The sequence below is a fragment of the Scyliorhinus torazame genome, chromosome 2 (assembly GCF_047496885.1).
Source record: "Scyliorhinus torazame isolate Kashiwa2021f chromosome 2, sScyTor2.1, whole genome shotgun sequence".
In the NCBI taxonomy this organism is placed as follows: Eukaryota; Metazoa; Chordata; class Chondrichthyes; order Carcharhiniformes; family Scyliorhinidae; genus Scyliorhinus; species Scyliorhinus torazame.
This window is the reverse complement of record NC_092708.1, coordinates 86,265,187-86,283,422: the sequence shown is the minus strand read 5'-3', so window position 1 is coordinate 86,283,422 and position 18,236 is coordinate 86,265,187. Positions and strand designations below refer to the sequence as shown.

The 18,236-nt window shown below is 46.7% G+C and overlaps 1 protein-coding gene across 2 annotated transcripts in view; it reads right to left on the bottom strand.

The window, feature by feature from the left end:
* The window catches only part of LOC140389325 (low-density lipoprotein receptor-related protein 2-like), a 534,533-nt gene that overhangs the window by 187,780 nt on the left and 328,517 nt on the right, over nt 1-18,236 (bottom strand). For both annotated transcript variants that reach the window (XM_072473491.1, XM_072473499.1), the window contains one exon: nt 1,601-1,840. In XM_072473491.1, the coding sequence (XP_072329592.1) occupies nt 1,601-1,840 (240 nt within the window). The remainder of the gene's footprint in view (nt 1-1,600; nt 1,841-18,236) is intronic.

Sequence of the window (18,236 nt, the reverse complement as noted above, 5' to 3'; positions counted from 1 at the left end):
TGAATGAGGAAAAATGAAAAAGTAAAACATCGCTGTGAGCTCAGGAAGGAATTCACGTATCGCTGCAAGCTAGGGACAGAGGTTGGAAATTCATACACAATTTTGAAACAATTAATCAAATGAAGTGACAGATTACCATTACATATACAACAATTTATGTGAGAAATGAGGGGCAATGAATGTAATTTTGCCACAATCTTCCATACTTTTCCCGTTCTCCGGCATGTGTAGTTCATTATACATCAGTTAGTTTTCATTATACTTTAGTGCTTAGTAGGATTTTTTACATGAATGATACTAATGAAGATTTGCTTACATTCAAAAGTCAGGCATTTGATAATACAGAACTTGAACTATGCTGGAAAAATTCATTTTGTCAAAGCTTTTCACCTTGCACTCATCAAGACAATGGCAAGAATACTAATTGAAGGGGGGAAAACAACTTTATGCTGAATGAATAGAGGGTGCTGATTGGTTGGGAAGTGGATTCTGACTGGTCGAGGCATTGCTATGGAGAATGCACCAGTTAATGGTGACTGAGCATTTTTGAAAATTTAAACAAGGCATCTTGACATTGATTGATCAAGGCATTGACCCGAATAATGAACTAGCAAATGGCTATCACTCATTTCTTTTCGCTGAAACAGGTGCAATGTATGCACATGTTCTTTGTCTGCAAAGAACAGGGCCCTGTGTATTAATATATGTAGCTTCCAGCACATGCAAATGCACCACACTGCGAGCCCAACTGCCAATCTTAAATTGATGTCAGCGTAATTCTTAGTACACTGAGGATTATTTAGCAAATGTCGTCCAATCACAGAATCACATCTAGTGTTGGATACGATGAATTTTATAAGTACGGGGTGGTTAGGTGTGGCCTGTACTTTGCCTGTTGTGAACAGTGGAAGAGACGTGTTGTTTTATACTACCCGCCAGTCTTTGGGACATACAGCCCACATACCTAACCTCGCACTGGCACTAAAATTCATATACCATGTTACTCGTTTGTGTGATAGGCTTGATGGCAGCATCCTGTTAGTGCCGAATGTAACTTGTGTTGCTACTGCATAGCAGCAGCATAAAATAGCTAGCTTCACCTCTTGCTCTCATTTTTGAGATACCTTGTCCTTCCAGGATAATCTGAGATAGACCAAGCTCCTTTCAAGGATGAAAGTGACAGTTTTAGGCCTGGTCATTAACTTGTTCAATATACCGTGCAAAATAACCTGATCAGGGTAGCCATTGTCCCGCAGGATGTCTTTGATGTGCCCTATTTTAGCCCTATCAAGCTTACATGGTGAGCAAATGGTTTAAAACAGAGAAGTCAAATTAACTCCCTTTCCTTGACATTCTAGTGGAGAAATCTGCCAGCTGGTCCTCTGCCACGGTTTACCGTAAACCTACCTTCACTGGTCAATAGATGTATTATGATTCTTACAGTTCTACACACTATAAGATTGGTTTTATTGGCAACCTTGGCCCAAGCCCCATTGCAAAAAATGCAGGATGTGCCATTAGAATCACCAATTTCTGTGATGTGCTTATTCTGAAATTTATGTTCACAGACCATTTTTCAGTCAAGCATTATGATACTTGCCAATGCCACCCACTGGTACCATGGCTTCAGAATGGTCATTCACATCCAGGTTGAATCCCCTGATAGTGGTCAGCTGGGACACAATTAGAAACGAGTCAAAGGATGAGCATGTCTTGTTATCTGGGTTGATACGGTAGCCTATAGTACAAGTACAAATGTGGGCTCCATTGGGTCTGGGCAGGCATAGCTGTTCGCATGTTCCAACGTTGTTGCTGCACCCATTGGAGGTACCAGCTGACTCTATGAGAATTGAAAAAAAAACATGAAAGTAGAGCAACCTTTTGTATACGTAATGCCTTATGTTGTCAAGATATTCAAAAGGTTCACAACCAATGAATTATTTTGAAGTGTTGCCACAAACAGCAAATAACCAATAAACAATTGGAAATTAATCTGAGAAACAGAAAAATTGATGCAATCAATGTTTTCAAAGGGGATATTAAAAACATATATTTAATATTCTTGCTTTGACAATCTAGTATTGTCATAGAATTTACTACATAAATTACACCATTGCACTCATTCTTTACCTAAACTTCTTTTACAATTCAACTTTTAATCAGATTGATATTGTTTCCATTTGAAAGAAACATTTTACCTTATGGAATAAACATTTCTCATGTTTTCTACTTGAGCCAGAAAGCTTTATCTATTACGTTTTGCCATTACCTTAAAAGGTTATTGATATCCAATGTGATAAAGTAGCTGTTTCTATTCTCGGTTGAGACCAGTAAGTCTTAAAAAACTAATTTAAAATCGCAGATAAAAGGATCAAGTCCCAAGACTCCATACTTTAAAACAAAGAGTTTTTCTTTACAAGAGTCAAACAAAGTAAACACTAATTACTATCCAAAACCCAAAATAACAAAACTCTACCATGAATTAACAGGCAAATTGCTGTCAATTATAAACTAAAATTGCACATTAAGTGGTAGATCCCACTGAGACAGATCTGATGAATAGGCTGAGCCTATATGTCTACTCAGCCTATGTGTCATCAGTCTCAGTTGTAAAATCATTTCAAAACTCTGTATTCCTGCTGATTAATTTAAGGTCCTCTTCTTCTAGAATTTAGCCTGAATCACACCCAACAGCACCATACAACCAACCCAAGTTCCATGGACAGATGTTTTCACTAAAAAATAGCACATGTCGCAGAGCCTCCTCAGCTCTGCTTGCAGTGCTCTGAATGGCATAGACCCAATGCTATCTCATGTAACAGAAACAGCTACAGCAATTGTACATTTGCCTATCCTCAGAATCTGGATCTAGACTTTATCTTCTTCAGCCTACCAGTACTGCACCACTGAGAATATAATTGATTGATTGATTGATTGATATTTACTGTCACGTAGAACAGTACAGCACATAACAGGACCATCGGCCCTCGATGATGTGCAGAGCTTTGTCCGAAACCAAGATCAAGCTATCCCACTCCCTGTCATTCTGGTGTGCTCCATGTGCTTATCTACCGAAGTACAGTGAAAAGCATTTTTCTGCGGCCAAGAGAAAATACACAGTACAGACATAGTAGACAAAAGAATATTCAACAGTTACAGTGCGGAACAAGGGCATCATTGTATAAGCTCCATTGAGGGCAGCACGGCGGTGCAGTGGTAGCACTGCTGCCTCACGGCGTCGAGGTCCCAGGTTCGATCCTGGCTCTGGGTCACTGTCCGTGTGGAGTTTGCACATTCTCCCCATGTTTGCGTGGGTTTCGCCCCCACAACCCAAAGATGTGCAAGGTGGGTGAATTGCCCACACTAAATTGCCGCTTAATTGGAAAAAATGAATTGGGTACTCTAAATTTATTTTTTAAAAGTATAAGCTCCGATGGATCTGTGTCCTTTTTATATAATTTCAATCACTTTCAGTCTCCACAGAAGTTCCGGTTTCCAACCTCAGTTTCCATCTTACTTTCTTGAGAAACTGGGTTATTTTATTTTTCAGCTTCCCTTTTCAATTACGGTCTGTCTCAAAAAATACAGACTTTGGAACTATGGGTTACATCACATAATCCAGATGGTTTTCACATTGGACTTGGAAACTTAACCCAATTTCAGAAGAGGTCTTTGCTATAGTTACAAACATACTCAATTTTCCCCACCATCTTTCCCTATTTTATTCGGCTACGCTTTTCTGGGCCTTCAGACCTTCAGAGCAGATATGGGGTGGGAGTCTCTGTTTCAGCGGCTAAGTGCAGATGCCAGCAGAGCATGTGTTGTTTTTTATGACCAGAAAATATCCGTGAAATCCTCACCGATTCCGGGACCGTTGAGGGGCTAGCAGTGGCGCTGGGTGAAACCCCCGGCTCCAGTGCCGAAAATGACCGGAGAATGGCCGGGTCCCTCGCCGCGCATGCACACGGCTGATGGCCTGCAGCGGTCGCGCCGTACAACATGGCGCCGACTGTGCGTGAACCCGACCCGCCATCTGCAACCCCACAGTCCACCCCCTGGTCACCCCCCACCAGTCCCCCCAGCCCTCGCGGAAACCTCCCCGGCCAGCGGCACAGATCCCGGCCGAGTGTGACACGCTGGACACAGTCTGCAGCCGCCAGGCCAGGTTCCCGCACAGCAGAGACCACGTGTGTCCCGCGCCATCAGGAACTGGGCCCAGTGGGGCGGAGCATCGCCTAGGGCCGACCGATGACGTGCCAGCAGCGTTGCAACGAAGCCCGAAGTGATAACGCTATTTTGGAGGGGGCGGAGCATGGCTGACCGACGTCAAACCGGCGCCGGCCTGATTTTGGCATTTGAGCCGATTCTCCGCCCGATCGGCGATTACAATGTTGGTGTCGTGCAACAGAGAATCCTGCCCAGCTCTACTGGTTGTGCTGATTGGTTACTGATTAAATGTCTCTTTGTTATGAATTCATTGTTAAAACACAAAGTATTTTTTTATTATTGGGGCTGTAGCAACAGGATGGAGCTAGAGATAACTGCACGAAACCGAGCGAGAGGTAGACAAATTGGATGGGTACCAATTGCCAAGACACATATTTCTCAGTGTGACTTGTGTTTCAACAGACCTGGTTTAGCAAGTAATGCTCACTCTGCATGATATTCCCATCTACAAAGAACAGACTTCCAGGTAACAACGCTCCTGTGTGCAGCTTCACTGTGACATTCATTGACTGGTAACATAAATCTACAATAACTCAAACATTCCTGGCACAAATATTGAAACATAACTTAAGCTGCAGCAATTCCTCTGGCATGATTCCATTCATAAATTCATGAATATAACTGACAATAAAGCCACTTCTCCTTGATTTTCTGCATTGAATAGGTTATCAGAGCTAAGTTTATTGGGTAGTACAACTTTATTTAGTGCCTAACATTTTTAAGCAGTTGAAGTGGAGCAGGGTGGGGTCGGGGAGAGCGTTTCCCACGCACCCCCACCTCAGTTTGCTATTAACTCCTTTCAAAATCCCAAGGATGAGCTTATTTAAAGATCTAAGCTAGATACCCACATATGGAGCGGAAATTTCTGATATGACCCCAATGGCTGAGGGCATGATCTCCATGGTGCCGGGCTTCAACTGCACGGTACAGGCATTGGTGCCAATCCAGTGCCAGAGGACAGCGGACCTTCTATCTCATAGAGGAACCCAGGGGTCTCCTGGCACCCGAAGGGAAGAGGATTGGCAGAAGCACAGCCTGGGGTCTTCTATTCAGGAGTCCTTGGAAGTGTTGAGCACATCTGACACCCATTTCTGTGAGAGAATCACCTGCAGCCCCATGCACCGAGGAGGGCAGCACTGCAATGCCTGTGCTGCCCGACGGTAGGCCGGGGCCCTCAAGGTCCAGGCCACCTAGTGGACACCTACCAAGGTCATCTCAGGAAACAGGGTGTGGAAGAGAGCAGGCCCCTTAATCCTCAGCTGTGGATCCTGGGGACACACCTAGATTTAGCAGGAGGGTGAGGAAGAGGAAGAAACGATAGGCACCTAAAGGACATGGGTGAGCCTAGACACGTGGAGAAAATACATCATTGTAACAGCTAGCTTGTATTAAAATTCACTTTGATCACCATATGGAGCCTCCACATTGTCATGTCATGGTGTTAAGCTCCGCAAACCCCTGTGGAAATCCGGCGCTTCCTCCACGTGCAGAGGGAATGGCCGCGCTATGTCTCTGCCCCATCTCCCACACTGATGACACAGAAATGCTGAGCCACTCCTATTGTGGGTACCCAGCCCCCGCCCCCCCCCCCCACTCACCCCCCACCACCACAATCCCCCATGCATCAAAGGTTTCCCCCTTCCAAGTCAATGCTCAGGCCTCTCAAATCTGCCAGTATTCTCTCGTTGTGAGGATGCCATGGGCTGAAAACGTGAGCGAGTCTGTCCGCCTCATCAGTAAAACGTGAGCGAGTCTGTCCACCTCATCAGTAAAACGTGAGCGAGTCTGTCCACCTCATCAGTAAAACGTGAGCGAGTCTGTCCACCTCATCAGTAAAACGTGAGCGAGTCTGTCCACCTCATCAGTAAAACGTGAGCGAGTCTGTCCACCTCATCAGTAAAACGTGAGCGAGTCTGTCCACCTCATCAGTAAAACGTGAGCGAGTCTGTCCACCTCATCAGTAAAACGTGAGCGAGTCTGTCCACCTCATCAGTAAAACATGAGCGAGTCTGTCCACCTCATCAGTAAAACGTGAGCGAGTCTGTCAACCTCATCAGTAAAACGTGAGCGAGTCTGTCCACCTCATCAGTAAAACGTGAGCGAGTCTGTCCACCTCATCAGTAAAACGTGAGCGAGTCTGTCCACCTCATCAGTAAAACGTGAGAGAGTCTGTCCACCTCATCAGTAAAACGTGAGCGAGTCTGTCCACCTCATCAGTAAAACGTGAGCGAGTCTGTCCACCTCATCAGTAAAACGTGAGCGAGTCTGTCCACCTCATCAGTAAAACGTGAGCGAGTCTGTCCACCTCATCAGTAAAACGTGAGCGAGTCTGTCCACCTCATCAGTAAAAAGTGAGCGAGTCTGTCCACCTCATCAGTAAAACGTCAGCGTCTGTCCACCTCATCAGTAAAACGTGAGCGAGTCTGTCCACCTCATCAGTAAAACGTGAGCGAGTCTGTCCACCTCATCAGTAAAACGTGAGCGAGTCTGTCCACCTCATCAGTAAAACGTGAGCGAGTCTGTCCACCTCATCAGTAAAACGTGAGCGAGTCTGTCCACCTCATCAGTAAAACGTGAGAGAGTCTGTCCACCTCATCAGTAAAACGTGAGCGAGTCTGTCCACCTCATCAGTAAAACGTGAGCGAGTCTGTCCACCTCATCAGTAAAACGTGAGCGAGTCTGTCCACCTCATCAGTAAAACGTGAGCGAGTCTGTCCACCTCATCAGTAAAACGTGAGCGAGTCTGTCCACCTCATCAGTAAAACGTGAGCGAGTCTGTCCACCTCATCAGTAAAACGTGAGCGAGTCTGTCCACCTCATCAGTAAAACGTGAGCGAGTCTGTCCACCTCATCAGTAAAACGTGAGCGAGTCTGTCCACCTCATCAGTAAAACGTGAGCGAGTCTGTCCACCTCATCAGTAAAACGTGAGCGAGTCTGTCCACCTCATCAGTAAAACGTGAGCGAGTCTGTCTACCTCATCAGTAAAACGTGAGCGAGTCTGTCCACCTCATCAGTAAAACGTGAGCGAGTCTGTCTACCTCATCAGTAAAACGTGAGCGAGTCTGTCCACCTCATCAGTAAAACGTGAGCGAGTCTGTCCACCTCATCAGTAAAACGTGAGCGAGTCTGTCCACCTCATCAGTAAAACGTGAGCGAGTCTGTCCACCTCATCAGTAAAACGTGAGAGAGTCTGTCCACCTCATCAGTAAAACGTGAGCGAGTCTGCCCACCTCATCAGTAAAACGTGAGCGTCTGTCCACCTCATCAGTAAAACGTGAGCGAGTCTGTCCACCTCATCAGTAAAACGTGAGCGAGTCTGTCCACCTCATCAGTAAAACGTGAGCGAGTCTGTCCACCTCATCAGTAAAACGTGAGCGAGTCTGTCCACCTCATCAGTAAAACGTGAGCGAGTCTGTCCACCTCATCAGTAAAACGTGAGCGAGTCTGTCCACCTCATCAGTAAAATGTGAGCGAGTCTTTCCACCTCATCAGTAAAACGTGAGAGAGTCTGTCCACCTCATCAGTAAAACGTGAGCGAGTCTGTCCACCTCATCAGTAAAACGTGAGAGAGTCTGTCCACCTCATCAGTAAAACGTGAGCGAGTCTGTCCACCTCATCAGTAAAATGTGAGCGAGTCTGTCCACCTCATCAGTAAAACGTGAGCGAGTCTGTCCACCTCATCAGTAAAACGTGAGCGAGTCTGTCCACCTCATCAGTAAAACGTGAGCGAGTCTGTCCACCTCATCAGTAAAACGTGAGCGAGTCTGTCCACCTCATCAGTAAAACGTGAGCGAGTCTGTCCACCTCATCAGTAAAACGTGAGCGAGTCTGTCCACCTCATCAGTAAAACGTGAGCGAGTCTGTCCACCTCATCAGTAAAACGTGAGCGAGTCTGTCCACCTCATCAGTAAAACGTGAGCGAGTCTGTCCACCTCATCAGTAAAACGTGAGCGAGTCTGTCCACCTCATCAGTAAAACGTGAGCGAGTCTGTCCACCTCATCAGTAAAACGTGAGCGAGTCTGTCCACCTCATCAGTAAAACGTGAGCGAGTCTGTCCACCTCATCAGTAAAACGTGAGAGAGTCTGTCCACCTCATCAGTAAAATGTGAGCGTCTGTCCACCTCATCAGTAAAACGTGAGCGAGTCTGTCCACCTCATCAGTAAAACGTGAGCGAGTCTGTCCACCTCATCAGTAAAACGTGAGCGAGTCTGTCCACCTCATCAGTAAAACGTGAGCGAGTCTGTCCACCTCATCAGTAAAACGTGAGCGAGTCTGTCCACCTCATCAGTAAAACGTGAGCAAGTCTGTCCACCTCATCAGTAAAACGTGAGCGAGTCTGTCCACCTCATCAGTAGCTGGAGAAACACACCAGGACCCCTGACCTTGGAGGAAATACGAGCAACCAAGATGTGTAATTCGGACTCTCTGGGCCCCTCAGTTATGTTCATCTCTCTGTCAAGCAGGAGTCAGACATTTTGTGGAGGATAAAAGGAGCATTGCTCTGTCCTCACTGCAAGTCTCATCATTCTCCTGCAGCACCCGTCAGTTGCTTTAGTGCCCTGCCCATGACTGGTGCGACCATCACGATGATCTCCTGCAGGGCCCATGGTAGTGAGATGATGTAAGACCCCATGGTGGGAGAGGTCTTGACGCCTTATTGCTGGTCATCACCAAACCGCGAGGCTATGAGGGCGTCACTAGTCCTGCACCCCATATGGGCCTTGGCCATCGCCTGAGGTCCATTCTCCGTGGGTTGTTCCTCACTACCTTCCTTGACTTCCTCCTCATCCAAGGAGATGTCTTCCTGGCCCAGCTGCTCGCCCTACTGCAGTGTCAGGTTGTGCAGGGCACAGGAAATCACAATAAAGCAGGACCGCCTCTGGGGGCTGTATTAGAGGGCCAACCGAACGGTCCAGGCACCAGAACCGCATCTTGTGCCGTCCAATCATCTGCTTGACCAATGCATGCATTGACACGTGAGCCTCATTGTAGCGAGTCTTAGGGGGTGTTATGTCTCCACGCTGGCATCATCAGCCACCCCCTGAGAGAGTATTCTTTGTCCCGGTCATGGTTGATGTACCGATGGGCTCTCGCAAATAGCAAATTTGTCACCTCCCTTATGCTCTTGTGTGCGGCTGATTCAGATATGTCATACAAGTCACCCGTGCAGCACTGAAATGAGCTGCTGCCATAAAAGTTCAGAGTGGCAGTTACTTTCACGGGCATAGACAAAGGGTCAACTCCCAGTCCATGTGGTGCAAACTCTTGCAGCACCTGGCAAAGTTTATTCACTATCCCCTGGGACAGACACTGCCTTGTCTGTCACTGGACCGTTGACATCTGGAGGTAGACCCGTGGCCGGTAGTGTCTCGTCTGAGACTCCGTCATCTGTGGCTCGTCCCCTGGAAGATCAGTGGGCTCTGCCTCCCCTTCCCCTGCAGAGCACTGGTCCTGGCCTTGTGAAGCGGCACGTCAATTTTGCTGTTGCTGCTATACAGCTATCAATAAAACTGCTAGCTCATCAGGCTTCATGATTCTCTCGAATCTATAACTGAAAGAAAGAGAACCTAAAAGTGAGTGATGAGGAGTCCTGACAATACCCTAACCCACAGCCCTACCATAATCTGGGACATCCACCCATGAACATCCCCCCACGCGAGTGCCTTTCCAATAGCATAATTTCCTCCCCTCTCACACAGTCACCAATCACTTACAATTGCCTCTCTCAATTCCACCTGACAGGAGCGTCTCAATCCTTCAGAGCTGATTCGGTAAAAGGCTTCCCCTGTGGTAGGTGAGGTTCTTCTGCTCTCATATTGCTGCTCAACATCCCTTGTCAGAGTCCCGAACTCTGCGCATGCAGCCTGGAATTTCACAGGACTCCACCCACATACCTCGCAATCACCACCTGTCCTGACCCAGTGATTACACCCTCTCCCACCCACCTCCACCTGCCACTCCAGAAGGGCAACCCTTGCTGAAGCTACAAAACTGTTGCTTGAATACCAAACAGCAGAAGCAACATACGGAAAACTGAGCTAAGCGATCCAATAACTAAAAGGACAGATCTAAAAGTTGCAGTCATGCCACACCCAGTTGTGGTGGAAAATTCAACAATTAACAGTCGGAGGAGGCTCAACAAATATTGCCAAGCTGAGACATAGGGAAGACAGCTAATTAGTGAAAAAGAAAAGGCTGAGATATCTTCAATCAGAAGTGGATGATCCATCTTGGCCTCCACCTGTGGTCCCCAGCTTCACAGATGCCATTTTCAGCCAGTTCGATTCACTTCACATGATATCAGGAAATGGCTGAAGGCACTGAATACTGAAAAGGCCATGGGTCCTGACAATATTCTGGTAAAAGTACTGAAGACTTGCGTTCCAGAACTAACCACACCCCTAGCCAAGCTGTTCCAGTACATTTCTAACACTGGCATCTATCTGGCAATGTGGAAATTTGCCCAGGTATGTCCTGTACAAAAAAGCAGGACACATCTAACCTGGCCAATTATCATCCCATTAGTCTGAACTCGATCATCAGTAAAATAATTGAAGCAGTCATCAAGCAGCCCTTTGTCAGTAATAGCCCGCTCATTGACACTTAGCTGGTGTCCTGCCAGGACAACTCCAACCCTGGCCTCATTACAGCCTTGATTCAAACATGGACACAAGGGCTGAACTCATGAAGTGAGGTGAGAGTGGCTGCCCTTGACATCATGCAGCATTTGACTGAGTGTGGCATCAAGGGGCCCCAGCAAAACTGACATCAATGGGGGCCGGGGGAACAATTTCCATTGCGAGGAGACATACCTCGAACAAAGGTAGATGGCTGTGATTATTGGAGGTCAATCATCTCAGTCCTGGAGCATCACTGCAGATGTTCGCAGAGTAATTACGAGGCCCAACTATCTTCAGCTCTTTTAACAATGATCTTATCTTCATCATAAGGTAAGAAATGGGGATGTTCACTGTTGGCTGTACAATGTTCAGCACCATTCGGAATTTCTCAAACACTGAAGCAGTTCCTTTCAATAAAACGTGGACTATATTCAGGTTTGAATTGATAAGTGGCAAGTAACATTCAGGTCACACAAGTGCCAGACAATGACCATTTCCAGCAAAGAGAATCAAACCATCTATCCTTGACATTCAATGGCATTGTAATCATTGAATCCCACACTTAAAAACAACCTGGAAGTTACCATTGACCAGAAACTGAACTGGGCTAACCATTTAAAAATAGTGGATGCGACTTTGCGCCTGCGTTAGCAGACAGCGAGAATAGTAATGCAGTCGTAAAGTATCGTGACAGTTAGTTAGGGAGGAGGGGTTCCAGTTATGTGTGGTGGAGGGGGAGAACGCCATGGCCTTTGAAGGGGCTGACTTGGCAGTGACGAGAGAGTGGCCATTGAGGAGGGGAGCGTACAATGACGGGGGAGAGGTCCGTGATGGGCACTGGGGGGAGCGCCGGTGATACTGTCGCATTGGCTGTTGGTCATTGGAGGTGGCAGGAGAAGAGACCCCGTGAATGTGCTGAGAGACAGGGGAGTGGCCATTGAAGGGGGGAAGCGGGCAGTGAGGGAGGCATCTGGAATTTTGGGAGGGGGAGCGCTGCCGATACTTCCGCATTGGTTGTTGCCCATTGGGGGTGATAGGAGAAGAACCCAGATGCTTGTAGTGAGGGGGGTTTGAGCAAGAGCCCTAATGATTCCCCCGATAACTGTGCTGTGGTGCGACAAGAGTCCCGAATATTGTGTTGTGGTCTGGGAGGTGTGACAAGAGTCCCAATGATTATGCAATGGTTGGGGTGGGCACGAGGCTGCGATGATTGTGCCGTGGGGTTCGTGGAAGAGCCCTTGATGAGTGTGCCACGGTGGGGGGAGGGGCCAGAGCCCTTGATGAGTGTGCCATGGTGGGCTGGGGTTTGATTCCCCACCAACACCTTCATGGTGGGATAGGATGGGGGGACGCGACCTGCTGTGAGAATTTGGAACTCTCCACTGATTGCCCTTTAGAAACGGCACCCCAATTTTTGTGGAGCCGGTCTTCCCAGCTTTATCAGGCCCCACCCTGCCAAAGAACGGCGTAAACCACGCCCCCAGGTATCTTTTGTCAGAGTGGCTCAATATCAAGTACAAATTTGCAGTACATCTGGAGAGATACATAGCGGTTTTCAGTCAGAACCTGACTCACTAGCAATTCTGCCCTGTGTCTACAAGAGCAGGCCAGAGGCTGGGATCTCTGCAGTGAGTAATTTACCTCCTGATTCCCCAAAGCCTGTCCACCATCTACAAAAATCAGGAGTGTTATGGAATACTCTCCATTCGCCCAGAATGGCATAGCTCCAACAACACTAAAGGAGGTCAGCACCATCCATGACAAAGCAGCCTGCTTGATTGCCATCCTATCCAGCACATTAAGCATTGACACCCAACACCACTGATAAGTGGCAGAATTGTGTATCATCTAAAAGATGCACTGCAGCAAATTACCAATTTACCAAGGCTCTTTTGACAGCCCCTTCTACACCCATGACTCCTACCACCTAGAAAGACAAGGGCAGCAGATACGTGGGAATACCACCACCACAAGTTCCACTCCAAGCCACACGCCATCATGACTTGGAACTATTATATCAGTGTTCCTTCACTGTCGTGGGGTCAAAATCCTGGAACTCCCTCCCTAACATCACTGTGGGTGTTCATAAGACTACATGAAATAGGAACAGGAGTCGGTCATTTTGCCCCTCGAGTCTGCTTCGCCAATCAATAGGGTAATGGCTGATTGACAGTCCTCATGTTCACATTCCTCCACAATCCCTGTTACCCGCTTTTTGCCTCCCTCCCTTTTTGAATGGCAGTTTCTCAATCCTCCAGTACTTTTCCAGAATGCAAGGATTTCTGGAAAATTACAACCAATGCACCCACTATCTCTGTAGCTACTTCTTTTAGGATCTTAGAATGCAAGCCATCAAGGAACTTATCTGCCTTTAGCCCAATTCATTTTTCTAACACTCATGATGGTGATGGTATTTAATTCCTCCCCATATTCTTCAGTATAAATGGGATTTAAGGGTCTTTTCACAGTAACTTCATTCCAGTGTTAATGTAAGCCTACTTGTGATAATAAAGACTATTATGTTATATGTTCGAAGTATCTTCCATCATAAAGACTGGGCAACACATGGGCTGGAGTGGTTCAAGAAGGCAGCTCACCACTACCTTCTTCAAGGGCAAAAAGGGTTGGCAATAATTGTTGGCCGAGCCATCGATGCCCACATCAAATAATGTTTTAAACATTTGGTGTGCAACAGAATGTGCACATCCCACTGAGAGGTGGAAGTGAGAGTTCAAGCCTGCAGGCACAATAGAGGGCAGAATTACCCCAAAACAGCAGAATAAAAATATCAGTAAGATGTTTGAAAGTTTTTGCTAAGAGATCAGGGGACTGACCTGGTTCTTTTTCTTCTTGGGGCCTTCTTAAGATCCACAATGGGACAGATGACATGATAGGTGACCTGAACAAAGGTCATCAAACAGTCCATCTACAATTACAGACATGCTCCCAAAGTTAGGTAAGGATGTAGTTGGATGACCCTACCCTAATAAGTGCCTGCCCCTTCTCACCCCTAACTGAATGTAGTATGGGGAAGATTCAAGAGGCAAAAGCCCAGTGTATCTCGGTTCAAGACCAAACTTCCGCATCTGAATTGGGATGGGAGTTGTTCTCAAATCCCCACTCCCAATCAGATTTTCTACCCTAAAAAGCTTTTGCTGAAGCAATCATTTTTATCATGCTCTGGCATCGGACATTCAACTGGAGGTGCACAACCTGCAGCTCTGTCCTGATGTTCATGTTTCAGCAAGAAATTCTATAAATTAAGCTATTTCAGAATTATACAGCTAAGCTTAAACCTTCTAAAATGAATGCACAACGAGCATGTTTCTATGGCATTACTCTGTACCATATTTCAATGGAGATGCCACTTACTTTGATATAGGAGGCTTAATGTGTCGTGCGAACATGTTAAGTATTTGTCTGCTAATATTACAAACGGTAATTGTGAGACAATGCATACTCACGAAGGACTACATTGAATAACTGGCAAATTCCAACACATCAATCATATCAAGGCAATTATATGACAAGTAAACTGTCAGCAGTTTATAACAACCTAAAACGAAAGGTTAGGCTACTGTCTCATTACATCCAACTTTTATGAGTTAGTACCTCACTGAATGCCAGGTTACTTTCAATCGCCAATTCATTTCAAGACTTCCACCCTTCAGATTCAGACTGTAATTTCAAAGATGTCTGTCAGCCATGACTTGATACTGCCTCCCCCAGACCAATTAGCCCTCCATATTATTGTACAATGCCCTCTTTCAGGTGATTTATATGGGTCTGCTGACGGAATTGTTTGAAGTAGGAGCAAAGGTTTTAAGAACTTCAAAAATGAGCAATTATATTAAAAGTAAAACTGCTCACCACTGCAACATTTAGATTCTATCAATTTAATTAAAATCCAACATTTTGAAAGTGTACTCGATAATCCCACCCATTAACCCAATCACCAAAACTGCAATATTTATTTAAGCCACAAGGTGAGGTGAGAGTGACTGCTGTTGATATCAAGGCAGCATTTAACCAAGTGTGACATCAATGAGCCTTAACAAAACTAGAGTCAATAGGAATCAAGGTAGCACAAGTGGATAGCACTGTGGCTTCACAGCGCCAGGGTCCAAGGTTCGATTCCCTGCTGCGTCACTGGCTGTGCAGAGTCTGCACATTCTCCCCGTGTGTGCGTGGGTTTCCTACAAAGAACAAAGAAATGTACAGCACAGGAACAGGCCCTTCGGCCCTCCAAGCCCGTGCCGACCATGCTGCCCGACTAAACTACAATCTTCTACACTTCCTTGGTCCGTATCCTTCTATTCCCATCCTATTCATGTATTTGTCAAGATGCCCCTTAAATGTCCCTATCGTCCCTGCTTCCACTACCTCCTCCGGTAGCGGGTTCCAGGCACCCACTACCCTCTGCGTAAAAAACTTGCCTCGTACATCTACTCTAAACCTTGCCCCTCTCACCTTAAACCTATGCCCCCTAGTAATTGACCCCTCTACCCTGGGGAAAAGCCTCTGACTATCCACTCTGTCTATGCTCCTCATAATTTTGTATACCTCTATCAGGTCTCCCCTCAACCTCCTTCGTTCCAGTGAGAACAAACCGAGTTTATTCAACCGCTCCTCATAGCTAATGCCCTCCATACCAGGCAACATTCTGGCAAATCTCTTCTGCACCCTCTCTAAAGCCTTCACATCCTTCTGGTAGTGTGGCGACCAGAATTGAACACTATACTCCAAGTGTGGCCTAACTAAGGTTCTATACAGCTGCAACATGACTTGCCAATTCTTATACTCAATGCCCCGGCCAATGAAGGCAAGCATGCCGTATGCCTTCTTGACTACCTTCTCCACCTGTGTTGCCCCTTTCAATGACCTGTGGACCTGTACTCCTAGATCTCTTTGACTTTCAATACTCTTGAGGGTTCTGCCATTCACTGTATATTCCCTACCTGCATTAGACCGTCCAAAATGCATTACCTCACATTTGTCCGGATTAAACTCCATCTGCCATCTCTCCGCCCAAGTCTCCAGACAATCTAAATCCTGCTGTATCCTCCAACAGTCCTCATCGCTATCCGCAATTCCACCAACCTTTGTGTCGTCTGCAAACTTACTAATCAGACCAGTTACATTTTCCTCCAAATCATTTATATATACTACAAAGAGCAAAGGTCCCAGCGCTGATCCCTGTGGAACACCACTGGTCACAGCCCTCGAATTAGAAAAGCATCCCTCCATTGCTACTCTCTGCCTTCTATGGCCTAGCCAGTTCTGTATCCACCTTGCCAGCTCACCCCTGATCCCGTGTGACTTCACCTTTTGTACTAGTCTACCATGAGGGACCTTGTCAAAGGCCTTACTGAAGTCCATATAGACAACATCTACTGCCCTACCTGCATCAATCATCTTAGTGACCTCCTCGAAAAACTCTATCAAGTTAGTGAGACACGACCTCCCCTTCACAAAACCGTGCTGCCTCTCACTAATACGTCCATTTGCTTCCAAATGGGAGTAGATCCTGTCTCGAAGAATTCTCTCCAGTAATTTCCCTACCACTGAAGTAAGGCTCACCGGCCTGTGGTTCCCGGGATTATCCTTGCTACCCTTCTTAAACAGAGGAACAACATTGGCTATTCTCCAGTCCTCCGGGACATCCCCTGAAGACAGCGAGGATCCAAAGATTTCTGTCAAGGCCTCAGCAATTTCCTCTCCAGCCTCCTTCAGTATTCTGGGGTAGATCCCATCAGGCCCTGGGGACTTATCTACCATAATATTTTTTAAGACACCCAACACCTCGTCTTTTTGGATCACAATGTGACCCAGGCTATCTACACCCCCTTCTCCAGACTCAACATCTACCAATTCCTTCTCTTTGGTGAATACTGAGGCAAAGTATTCATTTAGTACCTCGCCCATTTCCTCTGGCTCAAGTTCCTTCCTACTTTCCTTATATTCCACACAGGCTTTATCTGTTCCCAGCCTTTTAGCCCTGACAAATGCCTCCTTTTTCTTTTTGACGAGGCCTACAATATCACTCGTCATCCAAGGTTCCCGAAAATTGCCGTATTTATCTTTCTTCCTCACAGGAACATGCCGGTCCTGTATTCCTTTCAACTGCCACTTGAAAGCCTCCCACATGTCAGATGTTGATTTGCCCTCAAACATCCGCCCCCAATCTATGTTCTTCAGTTCCCGCCTAATATTGGTATAATTAGCCTTCCCCCAATTTAGCACATTCATCCTCGGACCACTCTTATCCTTGTCCACCAGTACTTTAAAACTTACTGAATTGTGGTCACTGTTACCGAAATGCTCCCCTACTGAAACATCTACCACCTGGCCGGGCTCATTCCCCAATACCAGGTCCAGTACCGCCCCTTCCCTAGTTGGACTGTCTACATATTGTTTCAAGAAGCCCTCCTGGATGCTCCTTACAAACTCCGCCCCGTCTAAGCCCCTGGCACTAAGTGAGTCCCAGTCAATATTGGGGAAGTTGAAGTCTCCCATCACCACAACCCTGTTGTTTTTACTCTTTTCCAAAATCTGTCTACCTATCTGCTCCTCTATCTCCCGCTGGCTGTTGGGAGGCCTGTAGTATACCCCCAACATTGTGACTGCACCCTTCTTATTCCTGATCTCTACCCATATAGCCTCACTGCCCTCTGAAGTGTCCTCTCGCAGTACAGCTGTGATATTCTCCCGAACAAGTAGCGCAACTCCGCCTCCCCTTTTACATCCCCCTCTATCCCGCCTGAAACATCTAAATCCTGGAACGTTTAGCTGCCAATCCTGCCCTTCCCTCAACCAGTTCTCTGTAATGGCAACAACATCATAGTTCCAAGTACTAATCCAAGCTCTAAGTTCATCTGCCTTACCCGTAATGCTCCTTGCATTAAAACATATGCACTTCAGGCCACCAGACCCGCTGTGTTCAGCAACTTCTCCCTGTCTGCTCTGCCTCAGAGCCACACTGTCCCTATTCCCTCGTTCTCCCTCAATGCTCTCACCTTCTGACCTATTGCTCCCGTGCCCACCCCCCTGCCATACTAGTTTAAACCCTCCCGTGTGACACTAGCAAACCTCGCGGCCAGGATATTTATGCCTCTCCGGTTTAGATGCAACCCGTCCTTCTTATACAGGTCACACCTGCCCCGGAAGAGCTCCCAGTGGTCCAGATAATGGAAACCCTCCCTCCTACACCAGCTGTTTAGCCACGTGTTTAGCTGCTCTATCTTCCTATTTCTAGCCTCACTGGCACGTGGCACAGGGAGTAATCCCGAGATTACAACCCTCGATGTCCTGTCTTTTAACTTTCTGCCTAGCTCCCTGAACTCCTGCTGCAGGACCTCATGCCCCTTCCTGCCTATGTCGTTAGTA